We start from the raw sequence: 26,124 nt of genomic DNA, 5'->3' as shown, positions 1-26,124 counted from the left end.
GATGGGTTTCGACACCCAAGTGAGTATGTATGTTTTTCCCCCTTTAAGGCAATTCTGATGAGAGTAAGGTTTAAGTACCCCACCCCACCACGTTCCCCATTTCCCCCTCCATTGTAAAAGCTTTCTTTGCACCTCTTTTACATTAGATAATTTAGCTGATTCTATCTCTCCTTTTGCCTTTCTCCCAGTGCATTCCTTCTTCTCACTCCTTAATTCTTTTAGATCACCGTCCCATCATATTCAACTCTTATCCATACCCTCTGTCTGTATATTCCTTCTAACTGCCCTACAATGACAAAGTTCTTAGGAGTTACAAGTATCATTTTCCCATTTAGGGATGTAAACAGTCTAACCTTATTAAATCTTGTATGATTTCTCCTTCCTGTTTACCATTTATGCTTCTCTTTGAGTCTTATATTTGAAAGTCAGGTTTTCTACTCAGCTTTGGTTTTTGCCATCAGAAGTATATGGAAGTCCTCCATTTCAATGAATGCCCATTTTCCCCCTGAAGGATTACACACAGTTTTGCTGGGTAGATGATTCTTGGTTGTAGTCCGAGTTCCTTTGCCCTCCAGAGTATCATTTCCCAAGCCCTTTGATCCTTTAATGTAGAAGCTGCTAAATCTTGTGTTTTCCTGACTGTGGCTCCATAATACTTGAATTTTTTTTCCTAGCTGCTTGGAATATTTTCTCCTTGACTCGGAAGCTCTGAATTTGTTTATAATAGTCCTCAGTGCTTTCATTTTGGGATCTTTTTCAGGAGGTGATTGGTAGATTCTTTCCATTTTACCCTCCAGCTCTAGGATAATCGGGTCAGTTTTCCTTGATAACTTCTAGGATGATGTCTAGGCTCTTTTTTGATCATGGCTTTAAGGTAGTCTAATCATTCTTAAATTATCTTTAGGATAACCTAAAATCAGGAGAGTCTTGAGGCAGGGAGACCAATTAGGTGATTGCAATAGTCTGGGTGAGAGATGATGGAGATCTTATATGTACATATGCATATTCCAACTCATCTGTGAAATCTTTCCTGACTCCCCCCAGGTGGAAGTGCCCTTTCTTCTTGACATCCCAGAACACTCCACTTCTTCCTTTTATTCATTGTTTAACTTTTCTTGTGTACATGTGTTTTATCTCCCTACCAAACTTACATTTTAATCTGATTCAGCAACACTAGGGAATTTTACAGGGATTCCCAAGAGTTTGATACCTCTGCCCTAAAACCCTTGGTGGTTCTTGAGACCCTCTATGAGGTTAAAACTACTTTCAAAATAAATAAAAGCTCTTTGGGAGGGTCCTCAATAATTTTAAGAGTATAAAAAGGTCCTCTGGAACCAAAGAGCTTGAAAACTATACCCTTATTTTGAGTTTAGAAACTGTGACTTACATGTTGGGACTGGTGGTTCAGGGGGACAAGCATGAGCTCTTCAAAACTGAGAGTGATTTGAGACTGTCACAATTTTTGAGCTGGCCCACGCCCTGGTATTTTAGAGACATACAGTCTTGTGAAATACAGACTGGGCAGAGGCAGGGGGACCTCAATAGCTAAGTAGCCGTGGCAATGAACAACAGAGCCAACTTTCCACCATTACCCAGGCCTTAATGAGCTAAGTGGGAAAGAAGAGAATAAAAGCAAAATGAGAAAGACAATTTAGGGCTGAGCAGCAGCAGAAAAGAGTCAGCTTAAGGAGGGCCATTGCCGTCTAAGGAGCGAGGCCTCAGGGTTAAGCCACAACTGGTGCTCATCTTCTCTTCAAGGACTGAGGGATTTCTATGAAAAGGCCTGCTTTTCTCTTAAGTAGCTCTCTTGGTATTTCTATACTAACAGAGGCCATAGCATGATCTGCTCATTTACGTACGCCACATTTCTAGTACGGAGGCCAAGAGTTAGTTCTACATAGACATCAGCCCAAGTTAGGACAGAGCCAAACCTCTGCCTAAACTATCCAAATGTTAGGAGGTTTCCCGAGTGGGCGGCTCTGCACTATTCTGATTTGACTTCTAACTTTCCATTTAATATGAATCTCATAAAGCAGCAGAGAAGGGGGCCATGTGGACTTGATGGTCATTATATTGTCCCAGAGCTAATAACTGAAACCCACTGATGAACTCTCTGGGGACAAAGGGGGTGGCTATGAGATCAGTGACCAGCTGCGCCCTCCAAAGCAACACCCACAACCACCAGGGTTATCTATAGCAATGTTTATATAGAAACACGGACTACAAAGAGCACGTCCAAAGGCAAACATGTCGGTTACCAAATATAACTGGTTGGAGGGACTAGTTTTCAAAAAGTACATCAGACATCGTACACAGTGTCACCTACATTGCGTGTTGATCCACTGTGATGGACTGGGTTCTTCTCACCAATACAGTGGAACAAGAGAATTCCAGGGGACTCATGATGGAAAAGGCTCTCCCAGTCCGGAAAGAAGAACTATGGAATATGGATACTGACCGAACCGTGCCATTTCTTTTGGTTTTTGTGCTGTTGTTTTCCTATTTTGAGGTTTTTCCTTATTGCTCTGATTCTTCTCTTATAGAATGACTGATGCAGAAATATGTTTAATGTTGTTATGTATGTGTGTATATATATATATATATGTGTGTGTGTGTGTGTGTGTATAGGTGTGTGTGTATATATATGTGTGTGTGTGTATTATATATATATACACATATATAATACACACACACACACACACACACACACACACACACATATATATATAAAACCTATATTGGATTGCCTGCTGTCTGGGGGAGGGAGAAAAATCTGAAATTAGAAATCTTATATAAACAAATGCTGAAAGCTATTTCTACATGTAACTGGAAAATAATAAAATACTTTTAGTTTTTTAAAAAACATACATCAGGAGCAGTGTTGGTAAGTTTAGATTTTAATGCTGCAACATCATTCTGGTGCTCCACTGAGGTCATTCACTGCTGACCCAACTCGGCTATGTTTGGAGGTTTATCATCACAGTTGGCCACATGACCATATTTTTAATCATCCATGACAATCATTTAAGGTATATAAGAGTGGAAACTGAGTTGGTGGAGGGCTCTCCCTGATGAAATAATGGATCCTCAATATATAATATTAGAGAGTTCTATGATGTTTATATCAAAATTCTAGGTGTGGCAAAGTATTTGAAAGCACCTTCAGACACTGTAGACTTAAAGACAGATAAACATTTGTACCTCAGTTTGAACAATTTCTCTAGGATAAGTCCTCTGTGAGCTAGTGGGGTTTATGGTGTCTGCTCTCTACAGAGCTGGCATTAGCCCCATGTAGATGACAAAGCATTTAACACTGATCAGTTATTTCATTAAAAACAAAACACAACACAACTTTGGTACTGAAGAGTCTGATCACATGGGCGAACTTTGATGCTTTGGTCTGTTTTTTACAAGTAGCTGGAAGACAATATCACCTCAAGCCACAATCCGTCATTTGACCCTCCTCTCTTGAGGCTAATAAAAGGGGAAAATGCCTCAACATTGATAAAATGTTGCCTCTCACAACATCCTTACTCTAAGAACAATGTAATAAGACTCCAGTGTACTTGTTTACCATTATTACTGTCGTTGTCAATCATCCCCCAAATAAAAATCCAGTCATGATAGTCTTACTTCTGTACATTACTAGAGACTGGACTCAGGTGGGTGTGTCTTAGACTCCATCCAAAAGGGCTTTAAAACTAAATACATTACTGGGTGACTGGAGCACCTAATAAGAGCCCTCCCTTTATACCTGGAAGAGCCCTGGGAGTTCATTTAATCCACTCCTCCCCATTACACATGAAGGAAGAGATGCCTGGAGAGTGGAAATGATTTGCACTCAGGGTCAGGACCAGGATCTAAATGTGCTCTTGACCTTAAAGAGTCCTATGCTTGGTCCTTTACATCACAACACAGGAGCTTGTATATAATGGCATGCCATTCACATTATGAATAGATTTTAATCGGCCTTAGAAGTATTAAGGACACAGATGATGCAAGTTCCTTATAGTAAATCCTTTCTCTGTATTATTTCTTTGAATATTGCTATTTAATTCCGGGGCTCTTAACCTGGGGTCCATGAACTTAGTTTTTTGATAGTCTGATAACCATATTTCAATAGAATTGGTTTCTGTTGTAATCCTAAGTATTTTATTTTATTCATTTAAAGACAGGTCTATTAAAAGGAGTTCACAGAATTCACCAGACTCTGAAAAGCAGTCCATGACACAAAAAAGGTTAAGAATCCTTCCTTTAAATGAAACTGAATATCCAATTTCAGCATCTCATTCACTTAATCTGAGGAGGTAATATATACCATGAGTGAACTGAAATGTACACGGGCAACCAGGATCCAGGCATCACAAAGCAATGACAACAAAATGAACACAAAAGGTGTGAGAATAGTGGAGGAGAAAACAAAGCTCAAATTTGGTTTTATGGTTGCACTGATTAAGATATTAAGTAGTTGTATGATTAAAGTTCTATTATTTCTCAGGGAAAAAAAGTGAAATTAGGTCAAGCAAAGGGCATCACTTATTATCTCATGTGGAAAGGCCCAGTTCAGTGTTACTTTCCATGACAGATGAACATGTTGGGGTTTACTGCTCAGTCCTTGGCTACACATGTACACTTTATGTGATGGAGCATTCACCTACTTACTTTAGACATGCCCATAATTCATTTTGGCTCAGTGTCAGGAAGACTTCTTGATATTCAGCCAAAATTTCCATTTTCTTAATTTTATCCCATTAATTGTATTTACACACCCTTGTATAAGACCAAAGAATTCTTTTCCTTCTGTCAGTCATGCAAGAATTTGCAGACTTCTATCTTGCCTTCTGCAGAATGGTCATTTGGTGATGTTACCAAGAATGTTTTCTCTTAACTTTTTGTTTTGTGAATTTTCTTCCTTCTAGTAATTGTTGTTTGAAAAATAAAATGGGACAATAACATAATAAAAATGACAAGGCTAAGACTACCATAAATATTTAAATCCTTATTCATATTTCAAATTGTCAAATTCAAACAGTAATTTTTATATATGGATGCCTACAGACTTAAAAAACTACATATTAATGTTATTTATATCCTATTTTTATTTATTTGGCTAAATATTTCCTGATTATCTTTTACCTGCTCAGGCTGCACTAGGGAGTCTTGTGGATTGTGTGACTGATCCTTCTGATCTGATATCTGAATCTTTATAACTAATACTTTGTATTATTTTTTAAAAAGCTTTATAAAGTTGTAGAAGCTATAAAAAAATGTATAACTAATACTTTGTATTAAGTTCAGCTAGGTAGCATAGTGAATAGAGTGCTGGTCCTGGAGTCAGGAAGACTCATCTTTCTGAGTTCAAATCTGGCCTCAGTCATTTACTATCTATGTGACCCTGGGCAAATCACTTAACCTTGTTTGCCTCAGTTTCCTCATCTGTAAAATGAGTGGGAGAAAGAAATGGCAAACCACTCTTCATGACCCAAATGGGGTCATGAAGAATAGAACACAACTGCAAATGACTGAACAACAAACTTTGTATTAAAACAAAATAAAATCACAGAATTTCAGAGCTGGAATGGTCAGCTGTTCTGGAGCTTACCCAATAAGTAGGCACGCAGCCTAGTCAACACTGCTAAGTTAAGTAACACAGCTGAGAAAGACATGGAAGAACTCAAATTTGGCCTAAAAGAGATTTTTACTGGGAGTCTTAAACACTGATTTATATGAGTAAACTTTTCTATCAGCAAACTGTTTGCCTCACTTTCTTCAACTGTAACATGGAGACAATAAAAGCACTTATCTACCAGAGTTGTTGTGAAACCAAATGAGATAATATTTATGAAGTGTTCAGAACAGTGCCTGGCTCATAGTAGGTGCTTAATAAATAATTCCTTCCTTTTTACACACACACACACACACACACACACACACACACACACACACGCAGATAGACAGACTGGTTAATTTCATGGATGGCAGCTTCCTTTCTAATGTAAAGTCTCTTTAACCTTAATATCATAATCAAACTGATGTAACAAAATTCTGAGAAACTTAAGCTGTAGGAACTTGGTTTAGAAAGGCAAAGAGTGTCCACTGAATGAATTTCTACTGAAGACAGAAAATTATTGTCTTCAGCTTGTTAGTTTTAAAGGATCCTAATGGTTTTAAATGGTTTATTGAACCTGGTTACCAGGGGCCCATCTAATCATGTTGAATAGTATTCCCATCTGTCAATTATTTTCTTCAGAGAGCTTTTCCATTTGGCTTTTCAAGTTGTTGATTTTTTTTCATGACTTTCTTGCATCACTCTCATTTTTTCCTCTACCTCTCTTACTTTATCTTCAAAGTCTTTTCTGAGCACTTCTATGGCTTGAGACCAATTCATATTTTTCTCGGAAGCTTTGGATGTAGGAGCCCTGACATTGCTATCCTCTTCTGAGGGTGTACTTCAATCTTCCTTGTCACCAAAGAAACTGTCTATGGTTTGCACCTTTTTCTGCCTGCTCATCTTGCCAGCCTATTTCTTGACTTTTGATTCCTTCTTGAAGTGGGGCACTGCCTCCAGGACGCACTATTCCAAGCTTCAGAGGGTCCCAGTTAGTAAGATTTAAGGAGAGGCACGTTCTCAGCTCACCTGGCCTGTGTTCTGGTCTGTAAATAACCAGAGGCTGCTTGCTCTTTAACCTGGAAACAAATCTGGTTCATTTTGGTTGCAAGCATGGGCGTGCCTGTGTCCCTCCCCGATCTGGGGCCGCCATCCAAGACCATGTCCTTTATATGAGCCTGGGCAAAACATCAGAGTTCCACCTTGATGCCAGCAGAGACCCCTATAATCTCCCTCTGGCCAACCGCTGGACCCTCTGGCCAGACTGTGAGGTGAGTTAGCTGCAGCTGCAGCTGATCCAGAGGCTCCAGAAGTCTCTTTCTTTGGTACGGCCTGGGGCTGGATGTGTGTTAACACAGCCGTGGGCTGGGCTCCACTCCCACCCCAGTACAGTAGACCCCTCCTGCTGAACTTCTAAGCTGTCTTTGTCCTTTTGTGGGTTCTGCTGCTCCAGGAATTGTCCTATGGCATTATTTGGAGTGTTTCAGAGGGATCGTGTCAGGAGCTCTGGCCGATCTGTCAATGGACAGTTTTCTGTGACCATGCTTTAGAGAACATGCAGAAACTAGAAACTGATATTTGGTGAGGCCATTTGTGTGGGTGCTTCTTCCATGGATGTTCATCACAGTCCTTGAGTGGTGCCATAGTCCTACATACTGAAGGCCTCCCTCTTGTTTTGTTTAGTATCTCAAGAACAACAATGGGTTCAGCCATCAGTTCTGTCTCTCTCTCATATGTCTTTCAGGCTATGAAAATTACTCACCTCCATTTTCTGGTCACCCATTTCCTTGATAATGTTTCACATGTCATTGGCAACATGCTTGCTCATACCCACCATACATCATCTTCTCATATCCCTTGGAGCTATTTGCCATTTTAATTCTTCTGAAATTGTGATGTGCTATAACTTGCAGCCTTAAAGCACCATTGGGAAAGTATCTGATACCCTTGGGCACTCTGGGATCTCTCCCCTTCCCCCGATTCAACATATATATCTTGAAGTATTTCAGCTGCTCCAATTCAATCTAGCTCGAGTTTATTCTCCCATTCAGTTCTTGGCCTGGTTTATTGTTCATCTGCAAAGGTTGTCCAAGTGATAAGTATTGATAAAACTATGGTGGTGCACTACCCCCCTGCCCCCATGTCATAATCAGAGCAGTATGTTTTGTTCATCCACTTTGTTTTTTCCAACATGGATGGTCAGAACAATCTCTTTTCCATTAGCATTCCCTTCACTAAGGAGATGATAGTGTTCTGAGGTTCCATGCAAACAGAAAAGTCATTTAATCTGTGATCTATTCTGATAACCTCACCATTATGTATGCTTTTAAAAAAAATCTGTCTCTCCCTATCCTTTTCTCTCCATGCATATGTAGATAGCCCCAGGAAATAGGAATATATACATACACACATGCCGAAGACTCCCTTTCATTTGGTGCTTGGGCAGGAACCACAATAAAGAGAAATAGGTCAAGTAATAAGCAAAATATATTTTTTAAAAAATCTTGGTTTTGTAGTTATTTAGATGATAGGAACAAGGGGGTATGGCCTTAGAATTATTATATTAATAAGAGCAATAACAGCTGATATTATTTATGTAGTATTTTAGAGTGCTACATAAAACACCATATAAATAATTTTTCATTTGAAACTCTAATGACACCCTCTCTTGCAGCTGAAGAAACTGAGGCACTGAGAGGTTAAATGAGTGCTCCTGGTTCCAAGCAGAATATTTCATCCACTCCACTGCCCTGCTGCTCAGAACCCCTGTAGCCTATCATCCTGGAAGGAATCTGCCACAGGAATAACATGATCATTGCTTCAGCTCTCAAAGAGTAACTAACACATCCATCTCCATTCAAGGCACAAAAGTATAAACAATAAATGGCAGACATGCATTTGGGAAGCACATTGATTTTCAACTTAAATCTTTTCGTTGACATATCCAGATATTTATATTTAAGTTAATCAAGTTTTGCCATTTAACCAGAGATGGCAGAAATAGAATTAAGTAACAGGCTGAAAAAGAAACAGTTTTCTGTTTGAGGTGTCGACTGAATTTAAACCAACCGCTAAGTAACTTGCATACTTCGACAATTTCTCTGAGAGCACAGATATTATACTAACTATAAAATACAGTTTTTAGTCTATCATTTTTATAGTTGCATAAGAACATCTGTTCATCTGATTTATCCATAGCTTAGCAAAATCAACTCTCTTTTCAGTACTGGACAATTTTTTAAACCTCATTAAAGCTCAAAAGTAGTGAGCAGTTAATGAACCCGAATATAAAGGGGGAAATGCAATCCTAAATTAGCCATAAAGAGCCAAAGACCAAGTACTAGCAGGTAACATACATGTTGCTAGAAGGTCACCATAGAAAATGCCAGTACTCTATGCTTAGCTGATAGACACTCAACAAATGGTACAGCAAACATGAGAAGCTCAACAAAAGCATCCTCTGGGTGGCGCTGTTGCTATGCACTAGTCTCAAGGAACCAGTATTCAGGCCAAGGAATACCCACTGAGACTAGAGAGCTTGGCTTTTGGAAAAGGGCGGGAGGGACCTTAAGAAAGGGTTCCAAAGAACGTGACCAAAAATGCTACTAATGTTACAAGGCAAAGGGAATGTGTGTGTGTGTGTGTGCGTGCACGCACGCACGTGCTGTTAATTATTCATTAAAAATGACAATAATGGGGCAGCTAGCTGGCACAGTGGATAGAGCACCGGCCCTGGAGTCAGGAGTACCTGAGTTCAAATCCGGCCTCAGACACTTAACACTTACTAGCTGTGTGACTCTGGGCAAGTCGCTTAACCCCAATTGCCTCACTTTAAAAAAAAAAATGGCAATAATGTCCCAAGGTTATTAGTCAGGAGCGTAACTAATTTTTCAAAGACCTTCCCCATATGCTCATCAACTGACAAAATTCATCTGTGAAATTGGCCTTATTTTTCTCCCAAGTTCCATTCACGGGAGTGATTCAATAGGATGCGTGCATGAAAGCGCCAGGTCGCTTCCTTCTAGAAGACACAAAGGACTTCTTCATTAGGTTGTGGAATTGTTTACATTGGATGACTGACTGAATGACTGATAAGCTTTGAGACTCTCTGCTTATGCAGCCCATACATCAAGCACTCTTTCCCATAACTTGTCTTGAAACAATGAATATCTTCAAGCAACGAGGTTTTGTCTCCTGGCTTATCTGTCGTGGAATAACGTTCTAAATCTAGGAATGAATGAAAGCAAAAGCACCGAGATACAAAGAGAAAAGCAGGTTCCTGCTCTTGAAGGGAAAGAGCGCGTGAGGTCTGAGTTATGAGTCAGATGAAAGGCTTCCTGGTCCCAGGGTGAGCAGCAAAGCAGAGAAGGAATGACAGATCCTAACACCCACAGTACCCCTCACAGTAGAGAAGGAATATTCCCTGACTACTGAGGGCAGTTCAGTGAGGGAGAGGTTTTCCCTACCCTTTCTTAGTATATTCCTCTTCCCTTCCTTTTCCATTCTTCTTTTAAGATCATCAGAATAGAAGAGAACCACTCCCAGCCTCTTATTTGATTTCCTTTATCACCAACCAATGATGATAAGGTTCTGAGGGGCCCATGGATGGATGACCTTCCCAAGTTAGAATGTAAACAGTTTATCCTTGTTGAGTGCCTTATGGTTGTTCATGTTTGCCTTCTCTCACCTCCTGTGTTTCAGCTTCAAAGTCTCTATCTCTGCAACTCTGGCCTTTTCATCAATGCTTAGAAATCCTATATTTCAAATGAGGTTGAATTCCCCCCTCTCAGACTGTATTTCGTTTTCCTGGCTTTATTCTTGGTTCTAAGTCTATATCCTTTGTCTTCTGGAATATTATATTCTAAGCTTTCCACTTCTATCCAATGGAACCTGTGTGTGATTCTGACCCCTCAGAACTTGAATTCTTTTTTTTTTTCCTGGTTGCTTTGTAGCATTTTTTTATTTGACCTAGAATCTCTGGATTTTGGCTCTCTTGTTCCTGGGGGTTTCACTTTGGAGTATTTTTCAGGAGGTGACCAGTGGATTCTTTCTATTTCCATATTGCCCCCTGGTTCTAAGAGATCTGGGCAGTTTTATTTTACAATTTCTTTCTTTTTGGTCATGGCCTTCAGGACATCCAGGTCAGTTGTTTTTGCTATTAGATGCTTTACATTTTCTTCTTTTTTTTTTTTTTTAACTCTTTGATTTTGTTTTAATATTTCTTGCTGTGTTGTGGAGTCACTGCATCTTTATTTGATTTGTTCTAATTTTCAAGTACTTTTTGCTTTGGTAAGGTTTTGTACCTTTTGAACCAAGCTCTTAATTCCCTTCTTTCTTACATGAATTTCAGTTCTTTTCTTTTTTTTTTCTCATGCTATCACTTCATTTACATAAAACATTTTAAACTCGTTTCCCTTTTACAAGAATTCTGTTTGAATCTGTGCCCAAGCTGTGTTTTTCTTTGAGGCTTTGCTTGTAGCTGTTTTGGAGTCATGCTTCTGGATTTGCATTTTGATAGTCTCTGTTGCTGTAATAACATTTTATCATGAGATTTTTTTTTTAGTCTGCTCATTTTTCTAGTCTACTTTCTGGCTTTAGACTTTATGTCAGGTTTAGGCTCTATGTACTTCTAGAGGGAACTTTTTGGGAGGGTCCTACTGCTATTTTATTGGAGTACTGTGCAAATCTAGGATCTCAAGGACAGCTTAGTCTGGGGACCTGCAGGTTTTCAGTGCTCTCAAAATGGTCTGATTTAGGGCCACGTCTGATCACCATGCACCCTTCTTCTCCATCCTCTCCACAGGCCTCCAACCCTCATCCCCATCTGAGCTCTCTACATTCATGAGTTGGATTTTGGTCTCAGAAACACACCTTGTGCTTCCCCTGGCTGGAGTTCCAGTGGACTGTTGAAGGACTTAGGCACTATCAGGCAGCATTTTTGACTTGAGACTTGGATTCAAGTCCTGCCTTCAATAAATATTGTGTGTGTGTGAGACCCTGGGCAAGTCATTGAGACTCTCAATGGCACAGGAAGTTCTCAAAGACTACAAATTGCAAAGGAGTTGCTGTAAAGTATTAGCAGGGGCTCAGAATGACAGAACTACAGGTTCCCTGTGATCTGGGATTCCTGCCCTTATAATTCTATCATAGGCTTCATACTAGGCTGGAGACTGAACAGAGATCATGCTCTACTCCTGTGGGCAGGACCATAAAACTTCTGAACTTGCTCCTTGCTTGGTATACAGCCTAGGGCTCATGATCACGGCTAACCCTAGACTGCCACTTATAAGCACATTTTCCTCAGTCAGTCTTAGGTCTGTGATCCAGACCTGCTCTTTGGCATCTATTCCTATACCCTGTATAAGGTTGGATGGCTTTGTGATACCTTTTTTCTCTGGTACACAGCTTCTTCTTAGGCTGGAATATTCCGCATGGGTGTGCCTGGCTGGACCCCCATCTCTAGTGTCCATAAACTTCTCTGCCTATCTCCCTATGTGGATTTGGGCTGGAAAAATGACTGATTTTTTTCTTGGATTTCCCAATAAGGACTCAGTCTGGCACATTTTCTAAATCTTTTTGAAGGTATTGTGAGTTTGGAAGGGGAGAAGGAAACTCAGCTATATTTCTTCCTGATAAGTAGACTATCATAAGAAATCGTGTCCTTTAATTGTTCTTTAAAAAAAAACAAAACAAAACTTCATGAGCTAACAAGGTTTGATTTTTCTACTGATGTCGATCAAAAATTGCTCAAAATGCTAAATTCATTTAAAAATCCATTAGAACTCTCTCACTAGTCCTTTCCCCAGGCTGTCATGAATGGCACTCTGAACAGAAACTGAACAAAACCTGGCTTTCACAGAAGTCGCAAAGTAATATTTTAATTGAATTTCCTTACAAGTTAGAAATGCTGAAAAATTTGTCTATCAAAGTCTAACAGTTTTCCCAGGGGGCTTGATGTACTTAGAGATGCCCACAAAAGACAATTTGCGACAAGAATAATGACTACATTAATTATATTAATTTAGAAATTTATAAGTGTATCTAAACACATTTTAATTTATACATATTACTCTGAATTATACTGCTAATAATGAAAACAGGGCATTTCTCCATCTCCTTCTGGGACTTTCTTTGTTATGAGTCATTCTCTGTCTTCGAAATGGATTTATTCCTTCCAATTTCTGCCAAAGTTCCCCATTTGATGCCCAACGTTGGGGGTGCCTCCCTTCTCCAGGAATCCTGCCCAGAATCCCCCAGGAATCTCGCTCTACTCAAGTGGTTCATAGACCTTTCCTGGACCTCTGTGTGCATGTCCTCTCCCCAAGAGTTTGTAAACTTCCTGAAAACAGGGACGATGTCACTTCAATCTTTGAATGAACAAGGGCTAATATAGTGCTTTGCACAGAGCAATTGTTTGGTAAACATTTAATTGTATCGTGGGATGCTGGGAAGCCAAAGTTCTGCAGAGGCAGTAGACTAGAAGAGAGGCAAGCCTTTTATCTTGTGTCATTTTCAGATTGGAATGTGTGTGAAATTACTATAGAAAATATACTGAACCAAGCTTGACCTCCCCGAGTCACTGCTTCTTTGCTGATCACTGAACCATCTAAAGAGTTAGATCTTTATTCTGGGAGAGTACATAAACTTTTTGGAATTTGAGCAGTGTGGGGAAAACACCACCACCAACACAAGTGAATACTCAGACAGCCCGATAAATACCCATTGCCTGATTTTTAAATACTATGTATGGATAGTATTAATAGAAGCCATGTGGAAAAGTATGGATGGAAGACACAGACCCAGGAGTCAGGAGGCCCTGGATTCAAGTACTGCCTCTGAGCAGGGGCTCGGACAACTCCCAAAGACTACAAGTTGTAGAGGAGTGGCCCTGTTGCCTTAGCAAAGGGAACTCATGCTCTGGAAGGTCCGTATACCGATGGAATCATAGGGCCTGACTAAGCGGGAAAAACCACTCAGACATGCCCATGAGTAGATGACATGAATGCCTACAGTGACTAGCTTTTCTTTTCTCTAGAGGACTTGATATTACAAATATTATTATTGGGTTGATTTCCTTCATTACTCAAAGCCATTACAGACACTCTCATTAATCCTCTGCCTTGAGGCTAGAGATGAGCTCCCTTTCAAAGCTCCTCCATTGTAACTGTAGATCTCTTGGTGAAATCTAGAGGGTAGTTATGTATCACTATATTTGGGCCTTATATAAAGGACAAGATGCAGAGTTTGCTTCTCTATTTTTGCATTCCAGACCACAAAGATCCGATTTCTGAAGACCCTGAATCTGATGCAATGACAAATGTCCCTTCTGAGATCAAAGGTAAGGCCTTAAATTTTTTCTTTGTATAACTATGAACTATTTTCAATCTTCTCATTCTGTCCAAAAGACATTTACGTGATTAGAAACAACACCAGCAGCACCAGGGAGAAGAAGGCACTCATACAACTCGCCCTTCCTCTGCTCTCAGCCCACTAGAGAACAGAACTGTGACGAGGGGAACACAGTATCCTAGGCAACAAGCGGTCTGGCTTTCAGGGCATAAATGATCCTGCCTTTTGCTTCTCCTTTAGTTTGTCATTCTCAGAGTTGCTCCACATAGAGAATTTATCACGCGTCCACAGTTTTCTTTTTTGTGCTTAAATCACTTGTGTGCAACGTTTTTATGAGGCAAAACTTTAATTCTGTTGCAAATTATATCTGCAACTCTCAGTAGCTGCCTTTGTTCTTCATTGCTCCAGCCCCAGTTTCCATAGCCTGCTTCAGTGCGTGACCACTGAGTGCTTGAGGCAGCAAGAGTCCAAATCTTTCTCCTATAATGACAGCATAACTAATATAAGGGGAACGCCAGAAAACCCAATGGAGGAGTAGGATCTTCACTTCACCTCCACTCCTCCAATCCTCCCACTCTGGAGATCTCAACCTATTCCAGCCCTCTCTCCCTCCTCTGAAAGCCAAGAGCCCTCCCTGCCTACTCTAGCCATTTGGCAATCAATCACATGCTGGCCTGGGTCAGCTCTCAGACTGCTGTGGGGAACAGAGAGTGATTTTCTGAATGATTATTTAATGTCCTGTGTCTACTGCTTGCCTCTCCAACCAGACTGCAAGTTCCTTGAGGGCAGGTTCATCTCTTGAATTTTTAATCCCGTAAGTCCCCTGTACACAGTTCTAAAACTATATATAATATTAAAGCTCTCCACAACTGTCTCCAGCTTAGCTTTTAAAATTTTTTTATTTATTTCATTATTAAATATTTCCCAATTACATGCAAAACAATTTTTAACATTAATTCTGAGCTCCAAATTCTCACCTTCCTGTCCCACCTTCCTCCTTAAGAAAGCAAGCGCTTTGATACCGATTTCACATGTGAAGTCAGCTTACCTTTCCAGGACGATTTCAAGTTATATGCTCTCACATACCCTTTGGTGGACCCACCAGCCTGGCCTACCTCCTGCTCCCCATTCACTGTGCTCTGGCTCTTCCCCTACCGGCTCTCCCTTCTCACCTCCACCTCTTGAAATCATGTCCTGCCCTTTCAAAGCTCAGCTCAAATGACACTTCCTATAGGAGGCCTTTCCTGATGCCTCCCATGTGGAAGAAATCTCTTTCCACTGTTTCCCTGCAATAGGAAGTCAGCACTCTGACAGTCAGCAGGTGTTGTTCCTTCTTGTATTCTGTCTCTGGTCAGCACTTAATACAAACTTGCTGACTTGAGTACACCCTATACCTTTGAGCAGTTAAGAAATGATGGTGAACAAGAGAACGAAAACACGGACCTGACTGGAAAAGAGCCTCTCTTTTGGCTCTGACTTTCTGGGTGGGGGCACTGTCTGAAACCAAGATGAAGAAGGAACACTGTGACTCACTGGTGGCAGGCAGGAGTTCCAGGTGGTGGTATCGTCACTGCTGCTACTGATGCTGACATTACAATTGTCAACCTGAGACGCACTCAGACCATGAGAGGCCCCAACATCTTCCAGTTCTTCAATTTGTTGTCTTCTCATGCTGGCCAGCATCTGCAGCTCAGATTCACTCATTTGGCTTGGCTGGTAGTTTGTCCAGTCATATTCCTTACGAGAGAGAGAGAGAGAGAGAGAGAGAAGAAATTAAGAAAATAGAAAATGTGGCTTCATTTCAATTAATGGCTAATAAACAAATGATTCAAATCAGAACATATGAATCAATGTACATAAAGTGTTTCGTACGTCTTTAAAGCATTCAATAAAAACAAATTATTATCATCCTTTCTTCTGAATACCATTTGTCTTTTCTTTTTCTGTGGAGAATAAATACAAGTCCATCTCAGAAGTTTCACACACACAGAAACATAAAAACTGTTAAAGGGGCAGTCTGAATGAGGGATGTGTGAAAATGTAGTTGTACCTGGCAAAAAGAAGGCTGGAGCAAGGGCAATCAAATCATACCAGGCCAAGACAGAGCATGAATAATACTGAGAGGCAGTCAGAAAGCATTTGGCATTAAGGTATGATAGTATGTGATTGGGGGAGGGGGGACTGCCTTGTTTTGCCATGACATGTTATACCAATGGCATAGATATTGGCTAGAATGAAAGTGAGATCTTGAGATGAAAGGTGAAGGAGCTAAAAGGAGACCTGCCTGGTGGGGCGCAAGTTGAGATGGTGCTGTGGCAAGCTGACAGCCTTCCTATATCTGCTGTACAGAATGGTGATTAGAGCTAGCCCACACTTTTTACCTCTTAGGTCTAAGCTACTCTTATGGACAGTCCCTGGGGCTGTGCCATTAAAAGGGTGGGAGACAATGGTATGAATTTGCAAGACCTGAACTCCAGAAAGATCTGTGGCAACAAAGACCCATGCCATGCAATCCTATGCCATACTTTACTACACTACACCTGACAAAACTATATTATACTACACTTTATTATATCTTACTATAGTACACTACACATTACTATACTATACTATATACTACATACATTATACAATACTTTACTACATTATACTATACTTATACTTTAATACTACAGCATGCTATACTTTACTATATTATACTATTCTACAGTATACACACTATACTTTAATACATTATACCATACTTTACTACACTATACCTAGACTTTAATATTACAACATGCTGTACTATTATACTATTCTATACTATATATACTATACTTTAATACACTACACTATATTATACTACACTACATTATAATTTACTATACTATACAACTACATGATACCACATTTTGCTACACTATACTATACCTATACTTGAATACTACACGGTACTATGCTTTGCTATACTTTATTATACTACATTATTCTATACTTTCATACGACACCATACTCTACTGTACGTTACTACGCCATAGTACTATAGTATTTTCAAGGATGCTATTGTAACTCATCTTCAAGAGATAAAGTAAATAGTTCTTAACATAAGGAACAGATGCAGGCTTTTAACTTAAATATAACGTGTCTGCACATCTTGCCTTTTTCTTCTGTTCAAATTATATCCGGCAGCAAAAAGCTCGATTTTTCTGTTGCTCTTTTTAGTAGTTTATATTGCACAGTATTAGAGGCAAAAATGATTCACATGAAACTCAATTTTAAAGAACCTCCAAAATTTTGCTTGTATGGCTGGGAATGGTTTAGGGTAAAGGATACTGCTTTAACCTCTGCAGGGTGAGGGGTGTTTGCTTGCTAGAAGTATGCTCTGAGATAGATAAGTCTGGTTTGCCTCTTACCTGAATCACTGAAATGGGGGTGGGGGGATGGGAAAGGATAACATTCCAGAAAAGGCTTACAAGTCCCACAGGATCAGGAGGCTAATTGTCCTACTTTATCATTTTACTAATGAGGCTCAGAGAGGTCATGCGACTTGTCTAAGGCTACACAGGTTGTAAAGGGACAGAGATGGCACCTGGAATCCAAATCTTCTGATTCCTAATTCTGCCATCTTTCTACTATATAGATTTTCATACTGTTTATAACAAGTCATCATTATTAGTATCATGAAGGTCTCATTCCCTATGGTTCATTTCAGCATAATACAATTTTCTTTTTTATCTCAGAAAATTGTGAATGTTTCTGGTTTGTCAGGAAGCATGACTACAAATCCTACTTTTTTGGATTAATATGATGAATATAATAGATTTCTCCCCCATACCCTCAGTTTTATTTTGCATGTCCTTGTTTTTTAAAATGTGTTTCTGGTAAGCAATAGATTGGAGGGTTTTGTTTTATTATACAATCTGCCGCTTTTACATCTTATTGTATTGTTTAAAAAGTTATGAAAGTTAGGTTTATATTTTCCTCCACCTATTTATAAATATTGGTTTTACCAAGATGTTTAATTCATATGTAAGTGTATACATATATATTTGTGTGTGTATATATATATATATGTATATACATATATATGTGTGTGTGTGTATGCATGTATAAAGTTCTTTTCTTCTGCTGTAAACACAGGACTATACTCCTTCAGTTACTTCACCTTAGCTTTTTTTTTTTAGGTGGCTCTGTTCCCCCTGGTTCTCTCCCCCCTCATCCCTCCACTCCTCTCCTTTGTTACCTTTTCCCTTTGGGTTTTAGCTTATTACTTCCTCTTTCTATCATGTTTTTATCTATTTTAATAGTTCCCTCCCCACTTTCTCCTCTTAGACAAATATATTAGTTTTTTAAATTTCATTTTTTGTACCCCTTTCCAAAAGATTTTGCTTACTCTTTTCATTATCCATTCTGTTGGCTCTAGACCCTCATTCTCTGATTCATAACTGTGATAACTGCCTTATCTCTTTTTTCTCTGTATTCCTCATCCAATGAAAGGTTCCAAGATATCCGTCCTAGGATCTCCATGCTACGCAGTTTCTGCCACTGCCTTGTAGAACTTGACCCGTTGTGCCTCACTCTCATAACAATTATTCCAAGTGTCAGAGAGGATACAACCCCGTGCTACCCCACCCCCAATCTGCAGCCTGCCATTGATCTGTACCCCCCATACCACCAGTCACTTTTCCCATATGCCTCAAAATTTCTCCTTTCTGGGTCCAGTTGCTCCCAGGGTTTCCAACAAGTCCCCTCCCCAATATGAGATGAATAGACTTGTCAAAAACAAAGTTTCCTAAGATACAACCTGAGTAAGGTCACATCACCCTTCACAGACCATCTGTCTTTATCCACTGAAGCATTCATGAGTGAATGCTTCCTTCCCACCTTCCCACCAACAAAGTAAGGCCTTTTTCCTTTTCTCCCCTTTTCAATCCCCCCCCCCTTTCCCCTGCAGAATTCTCTCTCTGAGACGTAGGAGACACCTTTTCCTTGTTACTAGCTTTTGATTTGATCTCAGCACAGTCCTTCCCCCTCCCCCGCCCTCCCCACCAATCCCTTTCATGTACTCTCCCATTAAAAACAAAACAAAAAAATGGATTTGTAGTCATGGTGTCACCAGTTTCTGGCCATAAAGCCTCCCTGCCTACTTCACTATGTCCACTAAATTTCTGCCTTTACCTGCCTCTTTGTCTACCTGTATAAAGACATCTCTCTGCAGTGACCCTGTTGCTCCTGCTATCCTTCCTGTCTTTCTGCTCTTTGGGGTATTTTGAGAAGCAAATAATCTCTTTGGTTCTGGGTTTCTTTCTAAAAATGTTTCAAATGCCTCTTTAATATGAATGTCTATCTTTTTTCCCCATGTATTGTTAACTTTTGCAGGATAGGTCACCAAGGACAGCATCCAGAACTCCATTGCTCTTTGGAATAGATTATTCCATTCCCTCCCAGGTCTTATGGTGGGAGCAGAATGGTCTTACCTTATTTGAATTTTCTTTCATTTGTATTTGAAGGTCTTTCTCCTTCACTTGCAGAACTTGTTACTAAAACTGAGTTGTTAAATTTAACCAGGAGATGTCGGAGTTTGCAACCCTGCTTTTGTTTGTTTTCTGCTCTCTGTAAATTCTTTCACAGGATATTTCTTTTCCTGTTTTTAGAAGTTCTGGTCAATTCTTTTCTATTGTTTCTTCCAAGAGACCTACGATCTTCAGGCTGTCTCTATACATCCTATTTTAGAGATCAGAATGTTCTGTTTGCGTAGTTAGCATATTTGTTTTAATGTTAATGTTTTTTGCTTCTCTTCTAAATTGTTCTTCACTTCTGTGTGTGTGTATCCCAATCTATTGTTTTCTCTTTTGTTTCTTTGGTATGGCTTGTCATTGCAAACTTCAGTTTTTCTATTCTGCCTATAATTTTTGCTGTGCTGGACATAAATTCTGTTCTCATGATTCTAATTTCTCTTTTCAACCACTCAGGAATGACATTCAATAGTTCCGTGTTCTCACATTCCACAGAATGCTCTGTCTCATCAAAAGCTGGATCATTTTAATTTGTTTTGTAGTATTTATTCATAGATATTTGAACTCATTTACTAGATTTAAAGGCCACATTTCCTTCTGTTGATAATATTTCCCCTGTTGATTTATCTGCTTATATTCAAAGTCTTTGAATTTTCTTCTTCCTGAGACCTTTGGTAACTTAAGTCCTTTTCTCTCCCTTATTTCCATCTCTTGCTTACTTTATTTCTTCCTTCTGTGGTTTCCTTGGGGGCTGGATCTCAAAGTATCCCGGCTTACTTCCATGCTGGGCAATTTAAAGCTCATCAGCCTAGGTTTCTGCCCCAGCTGCATGCTGTGCTCTTCCCTCAGGCTTGGTGGAGCGCTGCACACAGCTCCCCACACTTACAGTGTCCTGTCCTGGTAACCCACCCGACTTCTTCCATTTCTAAGTTCTTTGGCTTAGCACTAGCAGTTCAGAGCATTACAGTATTTGTGTTATGGGGCTGTGGCCGCTGGCAGGCTTTTGCTCTTGTGTTTACTGCCTGTTGTTAGCTAGGGCAAAGTGCTGTACACCTCACACGGGGGTCTCCGCAGTACTGGGAAGAGGCGGGGGGAAAACGTGGTAGGGGGTCAGCTTTGCTCTAAGTCTGTCTGGTCCTTGGGTTTGTTACTGTAGCTTTGCTGCTGGTAGTGTGGGAGGTAGGGAAGGGGTGCTCAGGGTTGGTGAGCATCGGTTTGTGGGTTTTGGTTGCTGTTTTTTTTTTTTAAATATTCTTTTGGGTTCTGGGGGTCCCAGGCCATGGAAATAACTTAAGTTGCTTTATCTTGAGTGCATAATTTCTGCTTTGATAATGTTTAAGAGGTGGTGGGAATCAGAGTTTAGTCCTCCATCTTGTTGCTCACATGATCTAGAAGTTCCCTTCTAGTAATTTTTTTAAAGTGTACTTAGAGTGATCTGTCAAGTTTTTAAAACACAAATATAATAGGTAGAAAAAGATACAGCTATCCATTTGCCCAGAATCTTTCAGATTTCCTTTGCCATTTAAAATTTTAGGCCTTATATACTATTCTTCTTAATGCCAACTAAACTTGCTTAGCCCCCAAATTTGGTTCATAATAATAATAAAAATACAAAATTGGTCTCGTCAGGGTACTACACTATTTTCAGCAAAATACTTTTCATTTGCCAAATGGGGCTCTGAAAAAGTTCACTTCATTCACACAGATAAGCAATTTACTCCTACAAAGTAATTTACTGATTGGCTCATTGGAGAATAAAATCTACTAATGATCAGAATTAAAAGTAAAACAGTAGCTACATATAGAGATTGGAGGGTAATAACAAATAAGCAATCACAATTCAATTGAAAATATCTTGCATCTTTTAGCCCAAGTTCTAAGTGTATAAAATAGGTGATTAAAAACTGCAGAACCAATGGAAGATGAAACCACAGTGTTGCGCTAAGACTTTTGCTAAATATATACAGTGTTGTAGCCTGTAGCATCCCAGTGCTTTATCCACTGAGCCACCTAACTGCTTCAAGGTTTTACTACCTTCTTAGAAAATAGTATGAGAGTGTGTGTGTGTGTGTGTGTGTGTGTGTGTGTGTGTGTGTGTGTGTGTGTGTGTGAGGGGCAGGGGCCCAGCACACGCACATGTATTTGGGAACACCTGTGAATGCACATGCCTTTTCCTTACTTGTGTCATGTCTAAAGCTTTACAGGATGTGACATCACATCACCCAGTAGACAGTGGGCTCCACAAACACAAAATCCCTTCACTGATTCTAAATATATTATAGCCATCTGACCCTCCAAAATCTCTTCTGAATTTTTTTCTCAGCAGGAAAAAGGGCCTTAGACACAATCCTGTCTTTGTACAGTTTCTACTGGGAAAACTTAGTCTTTTGTTTTGCATCTACATGCAAATGAGGGAGCAGAGCCACTGGGCAGAGTCAGCAGAGCATTACAGATTCAAACATCACTCACAGGAAGACAGAATACTGGGAGTTTCTTTCCTATTCAGCATATGGACTCATTGTAAAGCAAAAGCAAATATCTTCACTGATGATGAATAGTGACCAAAGTTTATCTCCAAATCCAGTCCAGTCCAGTCCAGTCTGGTAAGCATTTGTTAAGATTTTATTATGGGCCAGGCACTGTGTTATGCACTGGAGACACAAAGAAAGGCAACAAATCATCCCTGCCCTCAAGGTCTTCATAGTCTAATGGGTGAGACAATAGGCCAACAACTATACACAAACAAGATTTAGACAGGCTATCCTGGAAATAATCAGCAGAGAGGGCACTACAAAGATGCAACACCCAATAATCCTTGCCTTCTCGCTGTTTACATTCTACTGGGGGGATGTAAGATATAAATAGGGAAGGGCTGGGTAGACCAATGGTCCACTTCCAGCACCATCTTTTGTATGAAGCCCTTTCTTGAGTTGCTAATCCCTCCTCCCCAACCCTTGGCCTCATATTCTCTTCACATTTAACCACTTTGTCCATATTTGTACTTACTAACTTTATATTTATGCTGTATACTTGTCTCCTCATTTGAATATAAGCTCCTTGGGAGCAGATGTTATTAGGGCGACCCAGCTTATGAAGGAGAAAACCAACCAGAGCGGTCTAGGTTCAGATGATTTCCCTTTCCCGCTTCGCTGAGCCTGGCTGAATCTCATGATCAAGGCGTCTTCTCAGCCGGAGGAGCTGAAGACTTTTAGCTGAGCTCCTCATCTGAAAATCTACACCCTCACCAAGTGTTGATCAGGGTTGATTTTTAACTATTGGGGCACCCCCTTTTCTAAAGGTATTTATTCATCTGGAGAGCTTCACGTCCTTGTCTTTGGTTATCGAGAGAGACCACTCACCATCAATTTATTGATTATTTGCTACCCTAATAAATCAATCGTTAATTACCCAGAAACTCTGTCTCTTAGACTTTTCATTAGTCGCAAAATGAAATTGCTACAAGTGAGGTCAATCTCAAACATCCCAGCACTACTGGAAAATCGTTGCAGTCTGTAGGCCAGACAAAGAGGAAGGCATCACAAATAGGTTCACTCCAGGCAAAGGAGATATGCAATATAGAAGGAAGGAATATGCAATATAGGAGATATGAAATATAGATGGGAGAGAGGGAGAGGAGGAAGGAAGGGAGAGAGAGGGGAATGGATGAAAGGAAGGAAGAAAGGAGAAAAGGAGGGAGGTAGGGAGGGAGAAGGGAAGGAAAGAAATGTGCTGGGATCTGGGTTCAAATCCTAGGAATCCCACTTACCAGTTGGGTAACAATGGAAAAGTTACTTAACCTTTTTGCAATTGGACTACACACTCTAAGGCCCCTTTCTGCTCAGATATCACAAAGGATGATCTTAGAAAAGAATAGCTCAAGACCCTGCAACCCAACCACAACTCACTCAAAGAAAGGTTAGTCAAATGCTCAAGTGGGAAAGATGATGAGCTAAAGGTCTAAGACACAAATAAAACCTAACAAAATCTTCGTATTAAAAACAGTCTTTTTTTCTAATCTCAAGCTGTGTTTACATGTGCCATTTATTTATACTGCTAAAAATCAGGTTTTTCCTTTCCATTTATTACAGCTAAATAAACTTTGAAGCATCTTCACTAATTTTGCCAACATTTTTTTCTCTACATGGTCACTTGATAATGATGAGATCTTTCAGTGCAAGAAAAAGAGAAAAAATTCAGAGACCCACAATCATATGAGACCCCAATTCCTTTCCCACAATTACCTTTAGAAAAATATATAATAAAAAAAAATCTCCAAACCTATTTTATGAACCTATTTTATTTCCTCTCAAGCACTTTTTTGGGGGCACATATTTTCATGATTACTATTGTTAACTGTTTCCCTTCCATCCTATTCCCTTCCCCAAGATATTCTATTATCCATCTTCTTTCATCCTATCACTCTTCAAAAGGGATTTGCTTCTGTCTGTCCCCTCCCCAACTCTGCCCTTCCTTCTTTTGCCCCTCTCTCTTTATCCCTTTCCCCTCCTATTTTCCTGCAGGGTTAGAGAGATTACTCCATCCAATTCAGTGTATACATTATTCCCTCCTTGAGCCAATTCTAGTTAAATTGAGGTCTTTGAGTCAATTTTGATGAGTGTTAGGCTCATTTACTGCCCAGATTAAACAGATTACTCCACCCAGTTGTCTGGTCAGTTAGTCCCTCCTTGAGGCAGCTCTGATGAGTTTAAGATCTTTGAGCATTTTCTGATAAGTGTAAAATTCATTTACTGCCCTGCTCCTCTCCCATCTCCCACTCCATAAGCCTTTTCCTGTTACTTTCATGTAGGATTTCGCTTCTGCCCTTCCCCCTCCCCCAATGAATTCCCTTTACCCCTCAATTTGACCCTAAAGATGTTATCATCTAGCTAAGTGACACAGTGGTCAAATCATCACCCCTGGACCCAGGGGGATCCCAGCCAAAACCTGGCCTCAGACACAAGACAAGTCGCCCACTGTATGACCCCAGGTATGGCCCCCAGCTCCAATTTTTTTTTTATGGTTCTCTAGGGTCTTGTATTTGAAAGTCAAATTTGCCATTCTGTTCAGGTCTTTTCATCACAAATATCTGAAAGTCTTCTTTTTCATTAAAGACCCATTTTTTTCCGCTGAAAGATAATGCTGAGTTTTGCTGGGTAGGTGATTCTTGGTTGTAATCCCATTTCCTTTGCCCTTTGGAATATCATATTCCATGCCCTCCGGTCCTTTAATGTAGAAGCTGCTAGATCTTGTGCTACCCTGACTGGGGCTCCACAGTACTTGAATTCTTTCTTTTTGGCAGCTTGCAATATTTTCTCCTTGACTTGAGAGCTCTGGAATTTGGCTATAATATTCCTAGGAGTTTTCCTTTTGGGATCTCTTTCTGGAGGTGATCGGTAGATTCTTTCAATTTCTATTTTAGCTTCTTCTTCTAGAATTTCAGGGCAATTTTCCCTGAGAATATCTTGGAAGATGGTGTCTAAGCTCTTTCCTTGATCATGGTTTTCAGGTAGACCAATAATTTTCAAATTATCTCTCCTGGACCTATTTTCCAGGTCGGCAGTTTTTCCCAGAAGATATTTCACATTGGCCTCTATTTTTTTATTCATTTGGATTTGCTTTATTGTGCCTTGGTTTCTCATAAAGTCACTGGCTTCCATTTGTTCAATCCTAATTCTTAGGCAATTATTTTCATCAGAGAGCTTTTGTACCTCCTTTTCCACTTGACTTTTCAAGCTGTTCACTTTTTTCTCATGTCTTTCCTGCCACACCCTCATTTCTCTTTCCATTATTTCCTCTACCTCTCTAATTTTATCTTCAAAGTCCTTTTTGAGCACCTCTATGGCCTGAGACCAATTCTTATTTTTCTTGGAAGCTTTAGATATAGGGACCCTGACGTTGACATCTTCCTCTGAGGGTGCCCCTTGGTCTTCCTTGTTACTGAAGAAACTTTCTGTGGTCCTCACCTTTCTCTGTTGGCTCATCTTGCCTTTCTTTTACTAGACTTTTAGCTCCTTAAAGTGGGGCACCGTTTCCAGGCTGTAGTATCCCAAGCTTAAGAAGTCCCAGGTGGTATGATTTAAGAAGAATCAGGTTCTTCCCTTGCCCAGCCTGTTTCCTGGTCCTAGATGACCCCAGACCAACTTGCTAATCAACCAGCTTTGTGTGTTGTGGTTGTTAGCTCCAATGAGCCTGTGCCTCTCCCCTACCTGGGCCACTGCTACTCGAGCCTACCACCTGGTTCCCAGCAGGGGTGAAAAACCCAAGTTCTGCCTTAGCACCGGCATAGACCCCCTGTAGTCTCCTCCCTGCCCAGGGCTCAGCCCACTCACCAGACTGTGAGCTTAGTTCCAGACAACACTGGTGCTTCAGCTGATTCAGAGGCTCTGGGGGTCTCTTTCTCTGGTGAGGACTTCCTGAGACTGGATCTGTGTCAGGGTGACTGTGGGGTTGGGTTCGGCTCCTGTATTAGCACAGCAGCTCCCTCCTTCTGACCTTCCAAGCTGTTCTTGGTTAGAGGATGATTTCATCACATTCTTCTGTGAGTTTTGCTGCTCTATGCATTTTCCTATGACCTTATTTGGATGTTTTTTGGAGTGATCCTGTCATGAGTTTGGGAGCTCACTGCCTGTCCTCCGGGGGCATATATTTTACAGATATGGGAAACACTGA

At 40.2% G+C, this 26,124-nt stretch overlaps 1 protein-coding gene across 3 annotated transcripts in view; it reads right to left on the bottom strand.

Annotated features, from left to right (window-relative positions):
* CFAP20DC (CFAP20 domain containing) overlaps positions 1-26,124 on the bottom strand; it is a 201,402-nt gene that overhangs the window by 38,393 nt on the left and 136,885 nt on the right. For all 3 annotated transcript variants that reach the window (XM_043979859.1, XM_043979861.1, XM_043979860.1), the window contains one exon: positions 15,491-15,694. In XM_043979859.1, coding sequence (XP_043835794.1) covers positions 15,491-15,694 — 204 coding nt within the window. The remainder of the gene's footprint in view (positions 1-15,490; positions 15,695-26,124) is intronic.

Source organism: Dromiciops gliroides, chromosome 1 (assembly GCF_019393635.1).
Source record: "Dromiciops gliroides isolate mDroGli1 chromosome 1, mDroGli1.pri, whole genome shotgun sequence".
Classification (NCBI taxonomy): Eukaryota; Metazoa; Chordata; class Mammalia; order Microbiotheria; family Microbiotheriidae; genus Dromiciops; species Dromiciops gliroides.
This window is presented reverse-complemented; position numbering and strand designations above follow the sequence as displayed.